This window comes from Eretmochelys imbricata, chromosome 2, assembly GCF_965152235.1.
Source record: "Eretmochelys imbricata isolate rEreImb1 chromosome 2, rEreImb1.hap1, whole genome shotgun sequence".
NCBI lineage: Eukaryota > Metazoa > Chordata > Testudines > Cheloniidae > Eretmochelys > Eretmochelys imbricata.
In genome coordinates, this window is record NC_135573.1 from 41160513 (window position 1) to 41178210 (window position 17698).

At 36.6% G+C, this 17698-nt stretch overlaps 1 protein-coding gene across 1 annotated transcript in view; it reads right to left on the reverse strand.

Annotated features, from left to right (window-relative positions):
• Positions 1-1758: 1758 nt before the first annotated feature.
• The window catches only part of MTDH (metadherin), a 52123-nt gene continuing 36183 nt past the window's right edge, over positions 1759-17698 (reverse strand). Inside the window, exons 9-13 of the mRNA XM_077809958.1 lie at positions 16083-16210; positions 15224-15343; positions 10544-10663; positions 6006-6162; positions 1759-4714 (exon numbers count right to left, since the gene is read on the reverse strand). Coding sequence (XP_077666084.1) covers positions 4644-4714; positions 6006-6162; positions 10544-10663; positions 15224-15343; positions 16083-16210 — 596 coding nt within the window. The 3' untranslated portion in view covers positions 1759-4643. The remainder of the gene's footprint in view (positions 4715-6005; positions 6163-10543; positions 10664-15223; positions 15344-16082; positions 16211-17698) is intronic.

Here is a 17698-nt window from a genome sequence, read left to right on the forward strand (position 1 = left end):
TCTATTGGCACCTTAAGAGGATTGACACACTCTTCCAGTCAACAGAAGCATATGGGAATCATGGTGCCCAAGTAACACAGCCACTTGCAAGATTAGAACTTTGAAATGGGAAGGAACAAATATAATTGCACCAAGGAAAATTTCATGGAGTAGCTAAGTGAAACATTCAGCAGCAAAGTCTGACCAAGGGAGTCCATGCCTGGGCAAACACCTGGAACCCCTTTAGGTCCTAGCTTCCCTTAAGAGTTCGATGTGAATGGCTGAGTCCTTACTGAACTGTACCTTCTACCCCAGCATGTGCTGAAAGTGACATACTGAGTAAATTTAGGGTAAGAGACTACTGGCTACAGTTGCTTGAGCTGCACAAATTCTCATGAGATTGCCAGAGAGTTTTGATCCATAATTGAGCCATGAGTAGCAAAAACACTAGTTAGCTGAAACGGCTTTGTTTTGTTTTAAAAGATTTCAGAACACTGTACATCGTTATACTAGAAGTTTAGCCTGAAACACTGAACATATCCTGGTTCCACTGGAGAAGCAAAAGTACTTCAATTCACTAGAAAAAATAGGCTTAGTACAATGGGGAAATACTTAAAAACTGAAGTTGTCAACAGGTATGTAAGTTGAGAGGCAGACCCTTTATATGGCTAGGCGATCTTCGTTAAAATGAGTTATAATGCCAGCAAGTATAGCTATGATTGAACATGAGCAGGTTTAAAGTGAACTGGCAGACTGACCAGAAATTGGGTTTTGGGCGTTCTGTGCTTGTGCAAATCAATATTCTGTGCCTGTTAAAGTCCACAGCAAAGTTCTTGTTGACTTCTAAAGGGCCAGGTTTCCACCGGCGGTGTTTAGGCCAAATGGCATCTGGTGTTTCTGAATAGAAACTAGACTAGGATAATATTCAGAAGACTGCCACTGAAAAAGGATTTATTTTTTCCACTGTATGAGTGTGTTCACAACAGGAAATAAAAATCAAGGAGAACTGCTGGACTTAGTGTTCTGTTAACAGAGAGAGGCTCTAGCAACATCCAGGGAGCCACATGCTGTCTGTCATTTTCCCAAGGTTCCTTCAGCTCCAGGCCACTAAAAGAAGTGGGAACTCCACTTGGACAGTAATCACTGCCTCTAGAAGGTAGCAAGAAAAATAGGTGAATGACACCGTACAGAAAGTTCAAGGGACTCGCAAGTGAACCCTTAACTAATATTGACTAAATCTACAGCTCAAAAACTGAAAATCAGAACTTCACAGCTCAAATGGAGGTGCAAATTATTCACCTGCATGAAGACAGGAACTCAGCTGGTATGAACTGTTGGGCTAATCCATGTTGTACAGTGATCATCAAAGTTTTGTTTTCCTATCTTAATCATACCGTCCACTCTCTAGACTGGTATATCTGGACTGAAGAGAAAATTAAAAAACCCAACAAACAAACTGTCCTCTTGACAGTAGTATGCAAATTAGGATGTGGAATATAAATGAAACTTGAATACATGACTACAAGAATTCCAAAGATCTTTTACATTACCTTATTTAACTGGGAACCTTCTGAGTAATTTAATTACTTACATTTACATTAGCCATAAAGCAGTTTACTAACTTTGAAAGTCTCACTTAGTCATGCATTCACTCAAGACCTATTCCTCAGATCAGGCTTCTAGATGGGAACTATTAGTAAAATGGCAGCTTTCAATGAGAAAATTCCAAGAGAGAAAATTCTGTGATAGAAATAGTGATACTAATGGCATTTCTATAAACAGTTTTGAAAACTCATTTTTAATGTATACATTCTTCAGTAAATATTTTCATAATGTTTTTCTACTGTAAGTTTTCTTTTAAGTTTATGAAAGGAGATATCAGAAATACAGTTTTCATCCACCTTGAACCAACTTGCAGGTTACTAGCTTTGTAACAAAGCACTAGGAATTCTGTACATTTTCCCAAAAGAAAAACAAAAGAAATTAAACCATGCAACAACTATCCATTTATACTTCACAACCACAATTTCTGTAAAGTTGTGTATATAAACAATTTGGGAACTATTACAAAGAACAATATATTAGATTCAATTATGAAAACATTCCATGCATTCAGCAAAACGAGAATCTTAATTTCTTTAAACTGTATTGTTTCCTCTTTCCGCTCCAGGTGTACAGTTTATCATTAAGACTATCTATTACTTGGGTAGAAAGAAAGCACTAAGATATTTTAAAATCTCCATTCATAGACAAATTGCATTAATTTCATCTTCCTTTGGGGCCATTTTTGTCAAATAAAATCAGTGTCCAATTTTCCAAGACAATCAATCCATATACTTTCTAGTGAAAAAATGACTAGGAGTGCTGCTAACTGGATGGCATTCTGAAGGGAATACTGGGCAGGAGAAAATTACTGTGCATAAATTAGGAACAGCAGTTGAGCAGCAAGTCTGCTTTATTTGCAAAAAGTTTTATTAATATGTCAAGTGATTCAAGGACTTATTTGGCAACCCTAAGCAGTCAACTCCCTCTGTCAAGAGAGAGAAAAAATATAACACTTAAGTCATCTAATTTTTAAAGCTTTTTGGGGGAACACATCATTACTTAAGGTCCTCAGACCCCTCCTCAGAATGCCACTTCTAGCCAAGACGACTAGAAGACCATGCAAAACAGACTGGAAACCATGCAAAACAATTTTGGACATTCACTATAAACCTAAATTTAAAATAGGTAAAGTATTTGTCACACTTACTAAAAAAAAGCAAGCAAAATGGAAATGTTATTTACAACAAGCAATAGCACTTTACATGATTTCATTTAACATTCCCTTTTTAAAAATCCCTGTGGAAAACTGTATTTCAGTTCAGTTTACATGGAATCCTAGATAGGCATCAAGGCTTAAGCGTTACTCCCTTCCAGTAAATAAAACATTATCATCAATTTGCTCAATTTATTTTAAACAAATCAACTTAGAAATGTCATTGAATTAAACAAAACTTTTGAACATAAACATATTTGCCATGTTCTTGACATAGGTATTGATACCTGTATAAGTTAGTATTCATTTATTAGGAAAGCTGTCAATTAGTAAGGCATGTCTTCAGTACAATTAAAATCAGCTTGTTTCTTTAGCTATTCTTGTCTTGCAAGTAAATACTATCAAACTGCAGTCCTGTATAAGATAATATTGGATGGCTGATCAGTACCATTGGTTACAGCTTCATTTTTTTGCCACACAAAAACCAACAAAGTCAATCACATGAAATAAATCATGGCTCTTTACCAGAATTCAGTAAGTGATGTTAATTATGGTCCTTATCAAACACAAGTTTGGAAAGGCTATTTACAGTGTACATGGCTGAGCATGCACATTTATAGATACAAAGAAACCTGCCAGTTTGATAGGATGCAATTACAGTGCCTGAAAATGACGACAGTTCTCAAACACCATTTTAATCAACAGTTTCAATTGGGAAATATTCTTTATTTTACAACTGCTACACTTGCATGGAATTTCTTATAAAAACACTAACCCCTTCAAGAAGTCTAGATGCATATTCTACATACTAGAGGTTAAGGCAGTAAAAAAAAAAATGTATTCCTGATAACTGGTGGTCTTGACAATGTCAATTAAAGCTGTCTGTAGCCATTCTTTCATCAAATCCTTAAAGTCCTGTACAGTTAGTGAATGAAAACAGCTGATCTTGCTTTTAAAAAAAATTAGCAAAGGGAAAGGTAATTACTAAAATAAGGGGAATGGAAAATATGAATTAATTTTATTTTAAGAGTTTAAAAATGATCAGGGATGAGTTTTAAATGAGTCTGAAACTACCAACCAACCAACCAAAGAAGACTATAAAGGATAAAGTAGAAAACAATATAAGTGATTTTCTGCACATTGCCACATTCTTAATTAAAATATATTGTTACTTTGAACAATTCAAGTAATGTAATAGAGGCTATCAAAAATAACTTCATGAACCATACTCAAGTTTCAGCAATCACATTCTCAGCCTTTTAGCCCACCAATTTTTATTTTCTTTAACTTCTTATAATAAACCATGAAGGTTGAACTGTACAAATGGATTTTTATTTAATTATTTTATTTGCACTTGTGATTCCTTTAATAGTTAGCATGCTTGGCTAACCAGCATATTGTAAAAATATGGCAGATTATGTATTTAATCAAAGCACTTTGATTTAGGCATGAAGCAAAATCAAATGGTAGACATTCTGAGTTTCTTATGCATCATTCAAAAGATGCAAGAAACACCACTTGTTTTATAGACAACTATTTTACAGACAACCCTTTCTTAAAAAAAATCAATACTTTATTCCCAGCTGTAGATGAGACAGGGCATAATCTGTTGTAAACAGGGCACTGTGTTGTAAAACCAGGTGTTTATTTATTCATTTTTTTAAAGATCTTTCCCTTACAGTGGAAAAAAAAGGACTCTTCAAAGCATCTTCCAGCATTGTAGCATTTTCTGCTGCTCTCTATCACAATTTCCTTTGATTCCTTTTTAAAGATGGTCGTGTTCACAGCAGTTTTGTTTTAAAAATCAGTTGAAATATATAAAATTCTGTACATGTTCACAAATTATTGCATAAACAGCATAATCTTCATGACAGCATTTCACCAACACACGTCCATCTCAGGAAATTCACGTTTCCCTTCTTGCTTTTTTCTTCTTTTTAACTTGTTTTGGGGACTCCCAGCTATCTTCAGACTTGGCTAAAAAAGTTTGACAAACAAAAAACAAAATGAAACCCACCATAAAGGTTCAGGACATTTATGCACAATTCACTTCAAAATTTTTCAATTCAGTACATTTCACATTAATACAAGATGAAGTTATGCAGAAATATAGCATGTACTGTTCAAGAAGTTTTTGCAAAGTTGTACTTGCCACGCAGGGCAGGAGTAGAATTTGATCAGCCATGCAAAAGACAACCTAAATTTAAAATAGTCTATTGCTTAAATTCCTCTCACATGATGCACTCTGGTTTTGTACTTTAACACATTTAGGAATCTTTCAAATTATTACACAACAGTAATCTTTTCAGCCCTTTTGTAGTTAAGTTAGGATTCTCTAAATTTTTAGTACTCAAGTGACAGTGGTCTAGTGTACAAGCTTGTTCTTTTCTAGACACTTTAAATACCCAAATCCACTCTCCCCCTCTGCATCGGTTGTATCCATCTGTCGGCTCCCCTCATATACTTACATTGTAAGCTCCTTGAGGTAGGCACCATCTTTTTGTTACGTATGAGTACAGTACCCAGTGGAACAGGTTTCTGATCCCTGGTTTGGGGCCACTAGGTACTAATTAGCACAATGCAAACAAAAACCATACCATCACCAATAGTTCAGGCTGAGGTCCATATGACAGAAAGCCATATGCCACATCCACCTGCCCAGTACCCAGCTACTCCCATGTTATCACTTGCTCTTTCATGACTACTACAATTCACTGAAACATTCTGAACTACAATCTATCACTGATAAAATAAATACTCAAATTTGCTCAATCCAAAGGAAAAAAATATTCAACTGTTAATGTTTTTCAACAAGGCTGGTCCTTAAACACTATAGTGACTGGCCCCTTCCAAATTCCAAAACAGAAAAGATAATCAAGACTCATAGCACTTCTTAGAGTTAGTAAGAAGACAGGTAGGTGTTCTACAGGCTTTTCATACAAGTCTGCCAAAGCACCTTAGTCATAACACGAATCTCCAGTTCTGACTTTAGTAAGCAAAATTTACCAAGTATGCTGAATTGTTCATATTCCACAGCACGATACAAGTGTCCAGTAGGGACTCAAAATAGTAAACACCAGTTTCATTTGTGATACAAAAAAGATTTGAATCCAGGTTTCCATACAGTGAAAGGCTAATGCATTTGCCAAATACACATCTTCCTTCTCTCTTCCCCGCATCCAGCAGATGGTTAAATATTACTCCAGTTATTAAGCATGTAAATTTAACAGAAAAAGTCAGTATGATCTTCATACTGGGTGTTACTTACTTTGTGGAGGAGGCACACTGTTTTGCTTAATATTGGGACTGGAAACATCTGTCTCTTGTAGCATCTGTGGCACTTGGGAAGAGATCTTGTCAGAATCACTCTCTGATACAATTACAGATGGCTCAGTAGAAACAGCAAGTGGAGGAGTCTCCTCAAGCTATTTTGAAACAAATATTTTTTGGATTAATTTGGTAAAGTATAGATTATATAACATTAAGAATGGTTTAAGCACTGGCATTTCTGGTTGAATACTTACATGTCTTTTGAAAGGATAGTACTGAAAAAAATTTAAACTACGATCAATGTCTTGTCAAATTTTACCAACAGAGTCATAAGATCACTGCTGCCCTCTAGTGACAAAACTGAATTAGTCTGAATAGAAGTTTAAGGGGATACTAGGCCATTTCATTTCTCTAGTCAAAGTAACTGGGGTGAGCAGAAAAGAAAAATAACCCAAAAGAAAGAATTTGATCTAGTTTTTAGGAATGTGTTTATTACAGCTGCTTAGTGCACTGTGAAATATTGCATACTTTTTATTTCATAGTAATACAATTGATCATTTAAGCAAGACCATGCATAACTCCAGTACTGCATGGTTTATAAGATCACATTCTACAGTAATCAGAAAAAGAAAAGGAGTACTTGTGGCACCTTAGAGACTAACCAATTTATTTGAGCATGAGCTTTCGTGAGCTACAGCTCACTTCATCAGATGCATACCGTGGAAACTGCAGAAGACATTATATACACAGAGACCATGAAACAATACCTCCTCCCACCCCACTCTCCTGCTGGTAATAGCTTATCTAAAGTGATCATCAAGTTGGGCCATTTCCAGCACAAATCCAGGTTTTCTCACCCTCCGCCCCCCCCCACAAACTCACTCTCCTGCTGGTAATAGCCCATCCAAAGTGACCACTCTCTTTAAAATGTGTATGATAATCAAGGTGGGCCATTTCCAGCACAAATCCAGGTTTTCTCACCCCCCCACCCCTCTCCAAAAACGGGGGTGTGAGAAAACCTGGATTTGTGCTGGAAATGGCCCACCTTGATGATCACTTTAGATAAGCTATTACCAGAAGGAGAGTGGGGTGGGAGGAGGTATTGTTTCATGGTCTCTGTGTATATAATGTCTTCTGCAGTTTCCACAGTATGCATCCGATGAAGTGAGCTGTAGCTCACGAAAGCTCATGCTCAAATAAATTGGTTAGTTTCTAAGGTGCCACAAGTACTCCTTTTCTTTTTGCGAATACAGACTAACACGGCTGTTACTCTGAAACCAGTAATCAGAAAGTGTGTCTAGTTATTAATGTTGCTTAAGTATTCACAATACCATGTCTGTACAGTCATATACTACTAGTAGTACTATAGCATTATATACTTGCAAAATTTGTAAGATTTTAATGGTGACCACTGTATAACGGCCTGATAAAAAGATACTTTATAGCATTATCCCATTAGCTACATTATAGTATTTCAAAGAAGCAAATTCAATTACTGCATGCTGTTTTGGAGATCACTGAACAGGTGATAAGAAGGAACTGAGCGGGGTAGGAGCGTCTCTACCATTTATATCTGCACACAGTGGTGCACGGTGGCAGGGGGAGCACTGCGTGCACAGACACCAAGAGTGGAATGAACATGTGCAATCACTCGAAGGAGAATAATTACACTAGTGCCTGATCTGACTTAATACGTAACCAGTAGCACTGGGATTTTCTGAAACTCACCACTACTCAGTTTCCAAGGGTGTGTATATATGAATTCCCATTAGTGACTAGGATCGATTCCAGGGGCTTTTCGCACCAGGTCCTACCCACTACATGATGCTGGTAATGTCAGCAGCGGGAGGGGAAGGTGCTCAAACCCTGCTCTCTCCTGCTGTTGGGGCACTCAGGAAGCACACCTTATGTTACAGTTTTCTATCTTACTTTTGCTTTTCTAATTTTATGGGCATTTACTCAATACTGACTACCAAAGGAGACCTTCTTCACTGTTTCAGAAACTTTTTTTCAGAAATTTTCATCTTGAAGCAAAAGAATATGAGGAGTTGCTCTGTACCTATCAAATCTTCAGAGATGGCCAAGAAAATTGAAAATGCAAGGAGGCTTATCTCTTGCATTGTCAACCCTGGAAAATTACACTATGATAGAACCTCACCCTGAGGACTCTTGGTGACTAAAATTATATTAGACAACTTGGCACTCATGGACGGCTGTGTTTAATTCTGTTCAGTTGACTCAGTGCTAGCTCTAGGCTACCTAGCTGTAACTTCAAGGGAAAAATAGTTATAGAAAAGAATTACGTTCTTAAATTTGTGTATACAGGCCTGTTCCTGCAATCTTATACAGGCAGGCAGACTGTTTCCCACGTGGAACCCATATACAATGGGGCTCCATGAAGGCATATGGGCCTACCTGCACAGATCTAATTGAAGGTTCAGAGCAATAGGCGCAACTTAAGTCTCCAGACAATTGTGTGCACCAATCAACCCATATAAGGGTTCCATGTGGGACACAGTCTGCCTGTCTGATACATTCATATCAAAACTAGAGTTGACTTCTTTTAAAAAATGAAGAATGAGCAATGAACAAAATCGGCTGAAAACAGTCACATTCTGACAAGGTTATCAATTTATAGGAGAAAATGAAAGACTAAAATCTTTAGAGTTTTAATTAAATAAAATTTTTTTTTAGTGCACTGGTCTTAGTTTTGTGAAAAAAAATTGTGAAATCCTGTAGTAAGAGAATTCTAAACTTCTAATATGGATACGCTTTGGGGAAAAAATGTATTAGTTTTTTTTAAGTACCTCTGAACCCTGCTTTCCAGATCTGAATCTAGAAATCTTTTGTATCTCAATTAAATTCTCAAATTATTCCAGTCTTCTCTACTAAATTACTTGCAACTCTGGACTCAAACACAGAAACATGAGCAAATCATAGTGCATATAAAATTAAATGGCAAATAGAAAAGAGGTCAAAATTTTCCAGAAAAAAAAGTCACTGACTTACAAAGTTTTTTAGTTCTTCAGGCAGAGTTTCAATCATTCAATTATGTGTCAGTTCTGTTTCAGGCAAAATAGACTAAATGACCTTTTAATGGTAAAATCATCTTTTAACCTGCATATTTACCATTCAAGATGTATTTAGAAAAAAATCACATAAAAGGATAATATTTTAGGTAGCTCTAGTGCCTGAATATAATTTTCAGAATATTTTTTACATTAAAATATAAATCAGATTCTTTATAAAAATCTTACTATATCTGTTTCCTTTGGCTATCTGTGATCTTTGCTACAAAGTTACTCTAATAACTATTTGAAATATAGACCTTGTTATCTGTGGTAAATCGAGGACATGTTTTAAAAAAAAATTCTAATTTTACATGCCACAGTTGAAACCTAAGCTAAACATCATATACCCATACAAGAAATTGTACCACACAAACAGCAGTTTCAGTGACTTTTAGTTTTAGCCATTACATAGCTACAAGAATCTTTTACCCACAGAAACTGACAAAACCAACAGTACTACATAGTTTTAGTGGACTTAACTTTTAAATAATAATTTCATTTACATGTAACACAATTTTGTAAACTGTGCCAGATGTTTTCAGTTTATATATAAATGCTATCTACACTGAACATTATTCCAGCCTATTACCAGAAGCAGAGATCCTGTTCTAGAGGATGAGCATCATTCAATGACAATATCTAAAGATCCAGCTGCTTGGAGAAAAAGAGGAGGGGGGGAGAAAAAAAAAGTCTGCCTCCTTTCTCCTCTCTTCCCCCACAACCAAAAGATCTCTCGCTGTTTCGGAGAGATGAAACTGGCTGCCAGAGCATCTATGGACTTAGATGACAAACAGTGCTTTTCACACCTGTTACATGCAACTTCCATATGCAATTTTCCTCCAATTTTTTAATTCTTGAGATGGGAGTGCATTTTAAGATTGATTATGTAACAGATACAAGATTAAATTCCCTGAAAGTACAGATTTAAAAAATGAATCTTATGTGTTTCAGTTACTTCCCCACATCAAATCTGCTCAGTTTACAAGTCTAAAGATGTTTTTTCAATCTACCAATACTGAACTCAGCCTGGAATCTGAAGGGCCAACATAGCTCACGGAGAGCCAGAATAATAAAGATTTTGTAACCGAAATGTAACAATTCTGTTAATGTGGATGCCAGAATAAAATATAATCCAGGTCTCACTCCCATTCTTATATCAGGTCTGATTTATTACTTTGTAAACCCCAGTTAATGCGAGCATATTTTATTCAGTTATACACTTACTTAAACAGTAAACACAGGGTAAAGGTCTACTGAGTCAGCAGACCTGCCCTTTAAATTAAGGAGGCAGAAGTGCACGATTCAACATTCCAAACCTATTTCATATTTGAAAGCACATAGCCTGAAGTGATGGTAATGTTAAGGATGTAGACAAGTTAACAAAATGTTTCAATGCAGTTTTTCATCTTGAGTATTTCAAAATAGGAACAAAAAAAATTTATTTTTTTTTTAAACTAATTCATACCTCAGCTGGTTCACTAGTGCTTATGGTCTTCAAAGAAAAAGTTATTTCCTGTTGTGGTTGACCTTTTGCAGTATCCTCCTGAAATTCCTCTCCAACCTCTCTATCCAGGTCTTCAGCATCCTACAGAAAAAAGAAGGGAATGAGCCAACAGCTGCAGAAGAATTCCATTTATCCTTTTCCTGTTAAGTCTTGGTTCTGTTGAGATACTACCTCAAGTAGGTGGCATGAGTGATGTTGAGAGTAAACATGTAAAGGAAGTATTAGATTAATACAACTGGACATGCAGTATAGGCCAGGATTATTACAAATAGTTTTGTGCTACATTCTAGAAACTATCTATTGAGGTAAGACAAATCAGTGATGTCCTGAAGGCAGTGACCTATACATGTCAATTACTTATCACAAACAAAATAATTAAGTGTGTTTTAAATTATGAAGCACTTCAAATGTACGTACGAAGTGAGTGTGAAATTTAAAGTGAAGTTCTATTCTGAAAAGCAGTTGTGGGAAAAATGCCATTTGGGGTTTGATATTTGTTAATTACATGCTCAGTTTACAAGTAAAAAGACGTTTCTAACTATGAGCCCTGCGGACTAAACCTAAACTCAGTTTATTTCATACGTCAATACTATTAATGAAGGTTTTGCAGAAAAAGCTAGGCCCTCAGTGATATATATGCAACTTCACTGTCTTCAAATCAGGTCTACAGAGAAATCTTTCTATTCTATTTTAGGTGTTTGTACAGCCCCAACCATCACAGTATCTGAGCACCTCAATCTTTAATGTACTTATCCTCACATCCCCTCTGTAAATTAAGAAAGTACTTTTAGCCCCATTTTGCAGATGGGGAACTGAGACAGAGAGGCCTAGTGATTTGCTGAAGGTCACACACAGTCTGTGGCAGAGCAGGAAATTGAACCCAAGTGTCCCAAGACCAAAGCTATGCCCTAACCACTGGACGATCCCTTCTCCACACACTCCCTTCGGCATGCACAGGTGGAACCGATCAGACCGTAACAATTCTGCTGATGAACGAGGAGGAATAGAATTCATCTCTCTCATTTTTAGTTAACAGACATCAAAGGCAGTGGAAAAAATCCCCAAAACTTACTTTTGGTCACTCAAATCAGCAGATATGACTGACCACACTGGAAGTATATCCACTGAGTAAGAAGTTCCCATCTGTACACAATCACTTTTCAGATGAGAAAAATCATTGTCAGGCCTACTTTAGTGTTCTGGATTTAAACTGAAAACTAGTTTGTCCTACCATAATAGCAGTCTAACCTTACAACAGGCTCTCATATTGACAGTTCTATATGCACCCGTCAAGCAAGAGATTTAAGCAATTTAGGTTTTTTAATCCGGTTTATAAACTCTGTGGATGGTAAGAAGTTACTCACCTTTTGTATATTTAGGCTGATACTAATCCAAAAAAGATAGCCTTCTTAAACAGAGAATCAGAACTAACAGTATTAAACAAGGACTTTATGAAACATATCTGGAGATGCAAAATTAGATGAAATTAGAGTGTAGATAGCACTTGATTCCTTGGATAGGAATCAATCTGACAGGATAATTGACAGGTAGGTTACATGCAACTATAGTACCTGGAATTCAGAATATATTGCCTCTGCAGATCCCTGTTGGAGGAGTTGTTTCTTGCAAGCCACAGGCCATTATACAGAAGAGACAGAAATCCAGAAACACTGAGTGTGGAATTTGAACATTCCAAGCTCTGCTCCTTTAGAACCCTCATTTCTTCTTTACTGCAAGTAAGACACTGCAAATCTACATTGCCTCTCCCTCTCTCCAAATGCATTAGTTACAAATCCCAGTTACTGGTTAAATCTCTTCATGAAACTGCCTCTGCAGAGTCTCACTGTAAGTGTCTGGCAAATAGTACCAGTCTCAAGGAACAAGACCAATTAAAAAAAAAAAAAAAAAAGACTGAAGGACCACTTTCCCCCCAAAACATCCAGTAATGACTCCAGATTTGAGACAGTAATGATTTGTAAAAAGTCTATAGTGAACTGTGAAAGACAGCCCTACATTTGATACACATTTGAGCACAAGCAGCTAAAGTAGTTACTCTCCCAGTAGAATGAGCTCACCCTGTCTGGGAACACTAGTAGCACTAGATAGAGGTGAAACTCTTGTGTTATCTTTGCAAATACTACAAACTATTGAGGTGACCTAAGGAACGCTTACTCCTGCCCAGGTAGTAACTAACATCTTGTTCAGACCTAGCTTGCGGAGATCGAGCATAGCTTCTCCTAGGAAGTTATGATTCCTGAAGACTTAGAATTTCATACAAAAATTAAGCTAAATCACGACCTTAGGTAAGAGTTTTACCACCATATCATTATGGTATAAAAGACAGTCTGCCAAAATAACTTCCATTTCACTCATTGTACCTATATTTAAGAAAGGGAAAAAAATGATCTGGGAAAAACAGACTCTTTAGTTTGACCTCAACTGTATCATAGAATCATAGGAAGGGACTGTGAGAGGTCATCTAGTCCAGTCCCCTGCACTCATGGCAGGACTAAGTATTATCTAGACAATCCCTAGATGTTTGTAAGGTCTTAGAACAAATTTTGAAAGAGTAAAGACGGAGATAAATGGTAACTGGGATAAAATACAACATGGTTTTACAAGAAGTAGATCATGCTAAATCAACCTTATCTCTTTCTTTGAGAAGATAACCAATTTTCTAGACAAAGGAAATGCAGTAGATTTAATCTACCTGGATTTCAATAAAGCATTTTATACAGTTCCACATGGGAAATTATTAAATTGGGATGATGGTGATTAATGAGAACTGAAAGGTGTGTAACAAACTGGTTAAAGGGGAGACTACCACAGGTCATGCTGAAAGGTGAATTACCAGGCTGGATGGAAATTACTAGTGGAGTTCCTCAGGGATCGGTCTTGGGACAATCTTATTTAACGTTTTCATTAATGACCTTGGCACAAAGAGTGGGAGTGTGCTAATAAAATTTGCAGATGACCAAGTTGGGAAGTATTGCCAATATGAAGGAAGACTGGCATATCATACAGGAAGACCTGGATGAACTTGAAAACTGGAGTAACAGAAATGGAGCAAAATGAAATTTAATAGTGCAAAGTCATGCACTTAGGGACTAACAACAAGAATTTTTGCTATAAATTGGGGACATATCAGATGGAAGCAACAGAGGAGGAACAAGACATGGGTGTACTGGTCGACCACAGGATGACTATGAGCTGCCAGTGTAATGCGGCAGTGAAAAAGGCTAATGCAATCCTAGGATGCATCAGGAGAGGTATTTCCACTAGAGATAGGAAAGTGTTATTACCATTATACAAGATCCTGGTGAGACCTCATCTGCAATACTGTGTGCAATTCTGGTGTACAATGTTTCAGAAAGATGAATTCAAAGTGGAACAGGTGCAGAGAAGGGCTACTAGGATGATCAGAGGAATGCAGAACCTGTCTTACACATTGAGATTCAAAGAACTTGGCTTGTTTAGCCTAACAAAATGAAGGCTGAGGGGAGATTGCTTTCTATAAATACAGAGGGACAAACACCAGGGATGGAGAGGAGTTATTTAAGTGCCAATATTAGCACAAGAACAAACTGGCAATCAAGTTTAGGTTTGAAATCAGACAAATGTTCTAACCATTAGAGGACTGGAGCTCTGAAACAGCCTTACAAGTGGAGTAGTGGGGGCAAAAAGCCTAACTTGTTTCAAGACTTAGCTTTACAGAGGGGATGGCATGATGAGGTGGCCTATAAACAGATATGGCCCATCCATGACTGCTCTTAGGAAATCTCTCCCGTGGCTGAAGATAGAGCCCTTCCCCATCTTGTGTCCTGAGTTACTACAGAGAATTCTTTACCAGGTGTCTGGCTGGTGGGCCTAGCCCACATGCTCAGGGTCTGATTGCCATGTTTAGGATCAGGAAGAAATTTTTCCCGACATCAGATTGACTGAGACTCTGGAGAATTTTTTGCCTTCCTCTGCAGCATGGGTCAGTTACTGATCTAAATTAGAGTAAATTGTGGTTCTCTGTAACTTGAAGTCTTTAAATCAAGCTTCAGGGACTTCAGTAGCTCAGCCAGAGATTATGGTCTTATTACAGGAATGGGTAAGTAGGATTCTGTGGCCTGCAATATACAGGAGGTCAGAGAAGATGATTATGATGGTCCCGTCTGGACTTAAAGTCTGAGTGTTATTCTGCTATGTAATACAATGTCCAAGCAGTCTCTTCTGAAAGACAGGATTCCTGCTGCAGAGGAAAAAACAACAATGATTGCTAGATGCACCCTTAGTGAAAATCAGAAACCTTATTTTACTGAGGATGATAAATAGTTCAGGATAAGCAAAACTGAACTGGTTTGGGAAGAACACCCACATTTTCCCTCATGTTTCATGACTTCTCTGTTGATCAATAATTAAATATTTGATGTTGAATGAATCTGATGATTCAAAAAATTGAATCATGTTCACCAAAAGAGTCAGGAAGCTATTTATAACTGGCATTAATCAGTCAAGTATTTGAAGAATCATGTTAATTGACAAGCAGAAACAGAATGTAATTCAAAAGTACTGAAAAATCAAGTGCATCTTTTAAAATTAATCAAGGATTTTGCCCCAGATAGATCAGTAATACATGTTCTTATTTTATTTTACCTGTGCAGGAGAGCTAGCTTCTTCACCTTGCTTCTTTTTCTTCTTCTTCTTCTTTTTGGATTTGCCACTAGTACAGCTCTGGTGAGTTGGCTCTGCTTTTTCTCTCTCATCATCTGAAGCCTGAGTATTAGAAGTACAAGACTGAGTCCAAAGAAAGTATAATTTCTCACTGCTTTTCGCTGACCTTCTAAAGATGGTATGCATGTCAATCCTTTGTATCGTTTGTATTTAAATTCTTAAAGCTGCAAATGGCCAGATACACTGAACTGGTAAAATTAAGAGTATTTTGGTTACAGAAAACATTATTTTCATGCTATTTAGCAAATACTGTCAGCAGCAACTTGAATAGCAAATGGCCAAGATAATGACATGTTTGCTTTGCATAATCAAAACACCAAAGTCATGCTAGGCACAAGAGCTTTGCTCTCAATACTAGCGTAATAGCTTGAAATTTTTAGTCTACACTTCTAGCCCTTCCTTTGTAAAATTACTCCAGAGTATAGAGGTAGAGCCAGTGCTATGATAAGCTATATTAAAGATACTTTGAAAAAAATTTCATCCACCTGAAACTGTATGGGAGGGCCGAGGAGCAAAATGCAAGCACTGAGAAAATGTTCATTTCAAGGAATTGCTGTCCCATACCAATTCTAATTTGGGCAATCAAGAGTGAAACACTCCATTACTGAAAACATTAAATGTTCTCCTTCTTGACTGTTGCGCTTTTACATTTGTAACAATAATGGCACCGCTATACATGTTCAATGAAAAGTCAATGCAAAGTGGGAATGAAATTGTTTATTGCTACCATGCACTACAATAATCCAAAAAAAGGTAGTAAAAAATAAGGTAGGTTATCTACCTTCTGAATATCAGATAATGGTTCCTCAGGCTGTGGAACAGAAGAAGCCTTTTCTTCATCTACCCAGTTCCCCCACTCTTCTGCTGGTGCATTCCAATCAGAGCTGGGATCAGCAGAAGAAAGACCATCTACAAAAGGTTAAAAATAATGACAATTTCAGGAAAACCTATTTACTCTACAATATGATTGACAGTTTTCAGAAAAATGCCAAAAGCACTTCAAAAGTCAATCCTGTGATAAACGCTACATTTTCTTGCTGTTAAGATATTAAAAATAATAAAAATGAGTATTCGTACTGTTACAGATTTATTTAATGAGTGGAAGAGGCTTGATGAGCGCTTAAGACAGAAAACCAAATAGAATACATTTATTTGTAATTGGTCACATAGCTTCCATTTAAACAGTGAAACTGTTGATAAAGCAACTGAATTGCCAGCTGGTCAGTCATACAGTATCAGAAAACAAGACCTAATTGCTTTGAGATCCTCCAATGGAATGCATAACAGAAGGACCAATTTAAATATTTAAAATATTACAATATTTTAAATTTCTAAAGTGATTTTTTTTCCTAGATGGGCAATACGGTTACTTCAATAACAGTACAACATACTAAAAGTCCACAAAGATGTAAATTTCTGGAGAATTAATTTTCTTGGCCAAAATTGCTATCAGTACAAATTCTTTAGAACTGCACCCACATTTACTGAGTAATTAAAATCTTGGAAGAAAGATACTTTATTACATAAATTGGTACAAAAAGGATATTAGTTTTCATTTTCAACAGTTAGCCCAGTGCTTCAAACCATGGTATGAGCAGTCAAGATACCGCTTTGTAAACAGACTGGTATATAAATGCATTCTGTTGATTTGATGTCAATCTTGAACTTAAAAGTTAAATTTACTGAATTTTTGCATACTGTATTTTTCTTCAAGTTTTGCAGGTCTTTGCTCCATTTTTCCACTAGCTTGTTTACCTCACTGAGGACTGTGCAAATATGTTGTCATTGATGAATTTGACCAATTTAATAAGTCAATTCATATTTCATAGACTAGAAATACTGATTAGAGGGAATTATGAAGAAAGGTGGAAATACTTTTGTACAGAGTGACAGCAAAGTTGGTTTCAAAGATAACATCTTATGCCATATACCATAAATATGAGAGGAGACTAAAGAAATTAAGGTAAAGGGAGAACAAACAGGAAAAAACAAACCAACTTGTTTACCAATGATGAATTGTCTGAATTCAGAATATTTATAATTCGCATCCCTTTCATCCATACATTGACTGCTCCAATCCTTTAAAATACTGCCAAAACTGAATTCCTTCCCACCTTGGGGTGAAGTTAGTGTACAAGCTAGTAAGACAGACTGATATGGTCCAATTATAGCCTAACATCTAAAATCCTTAGCAAAATACTGGCTTCTCACTTGAAGGTCCCAAAGTTGTCCATTCTTTTCTATTCAATCTGATTCTGGAGCTACCCCTGCATCTAAGTACTACTTTTATTTGTATTCAACCTGAAACAGGGGTTAATGTACACAAATATGTACGCTTTACATGTTTCCCACTTCTCTCACATTTGTGCTTCAGTTACTTGATATCCATGACATCTT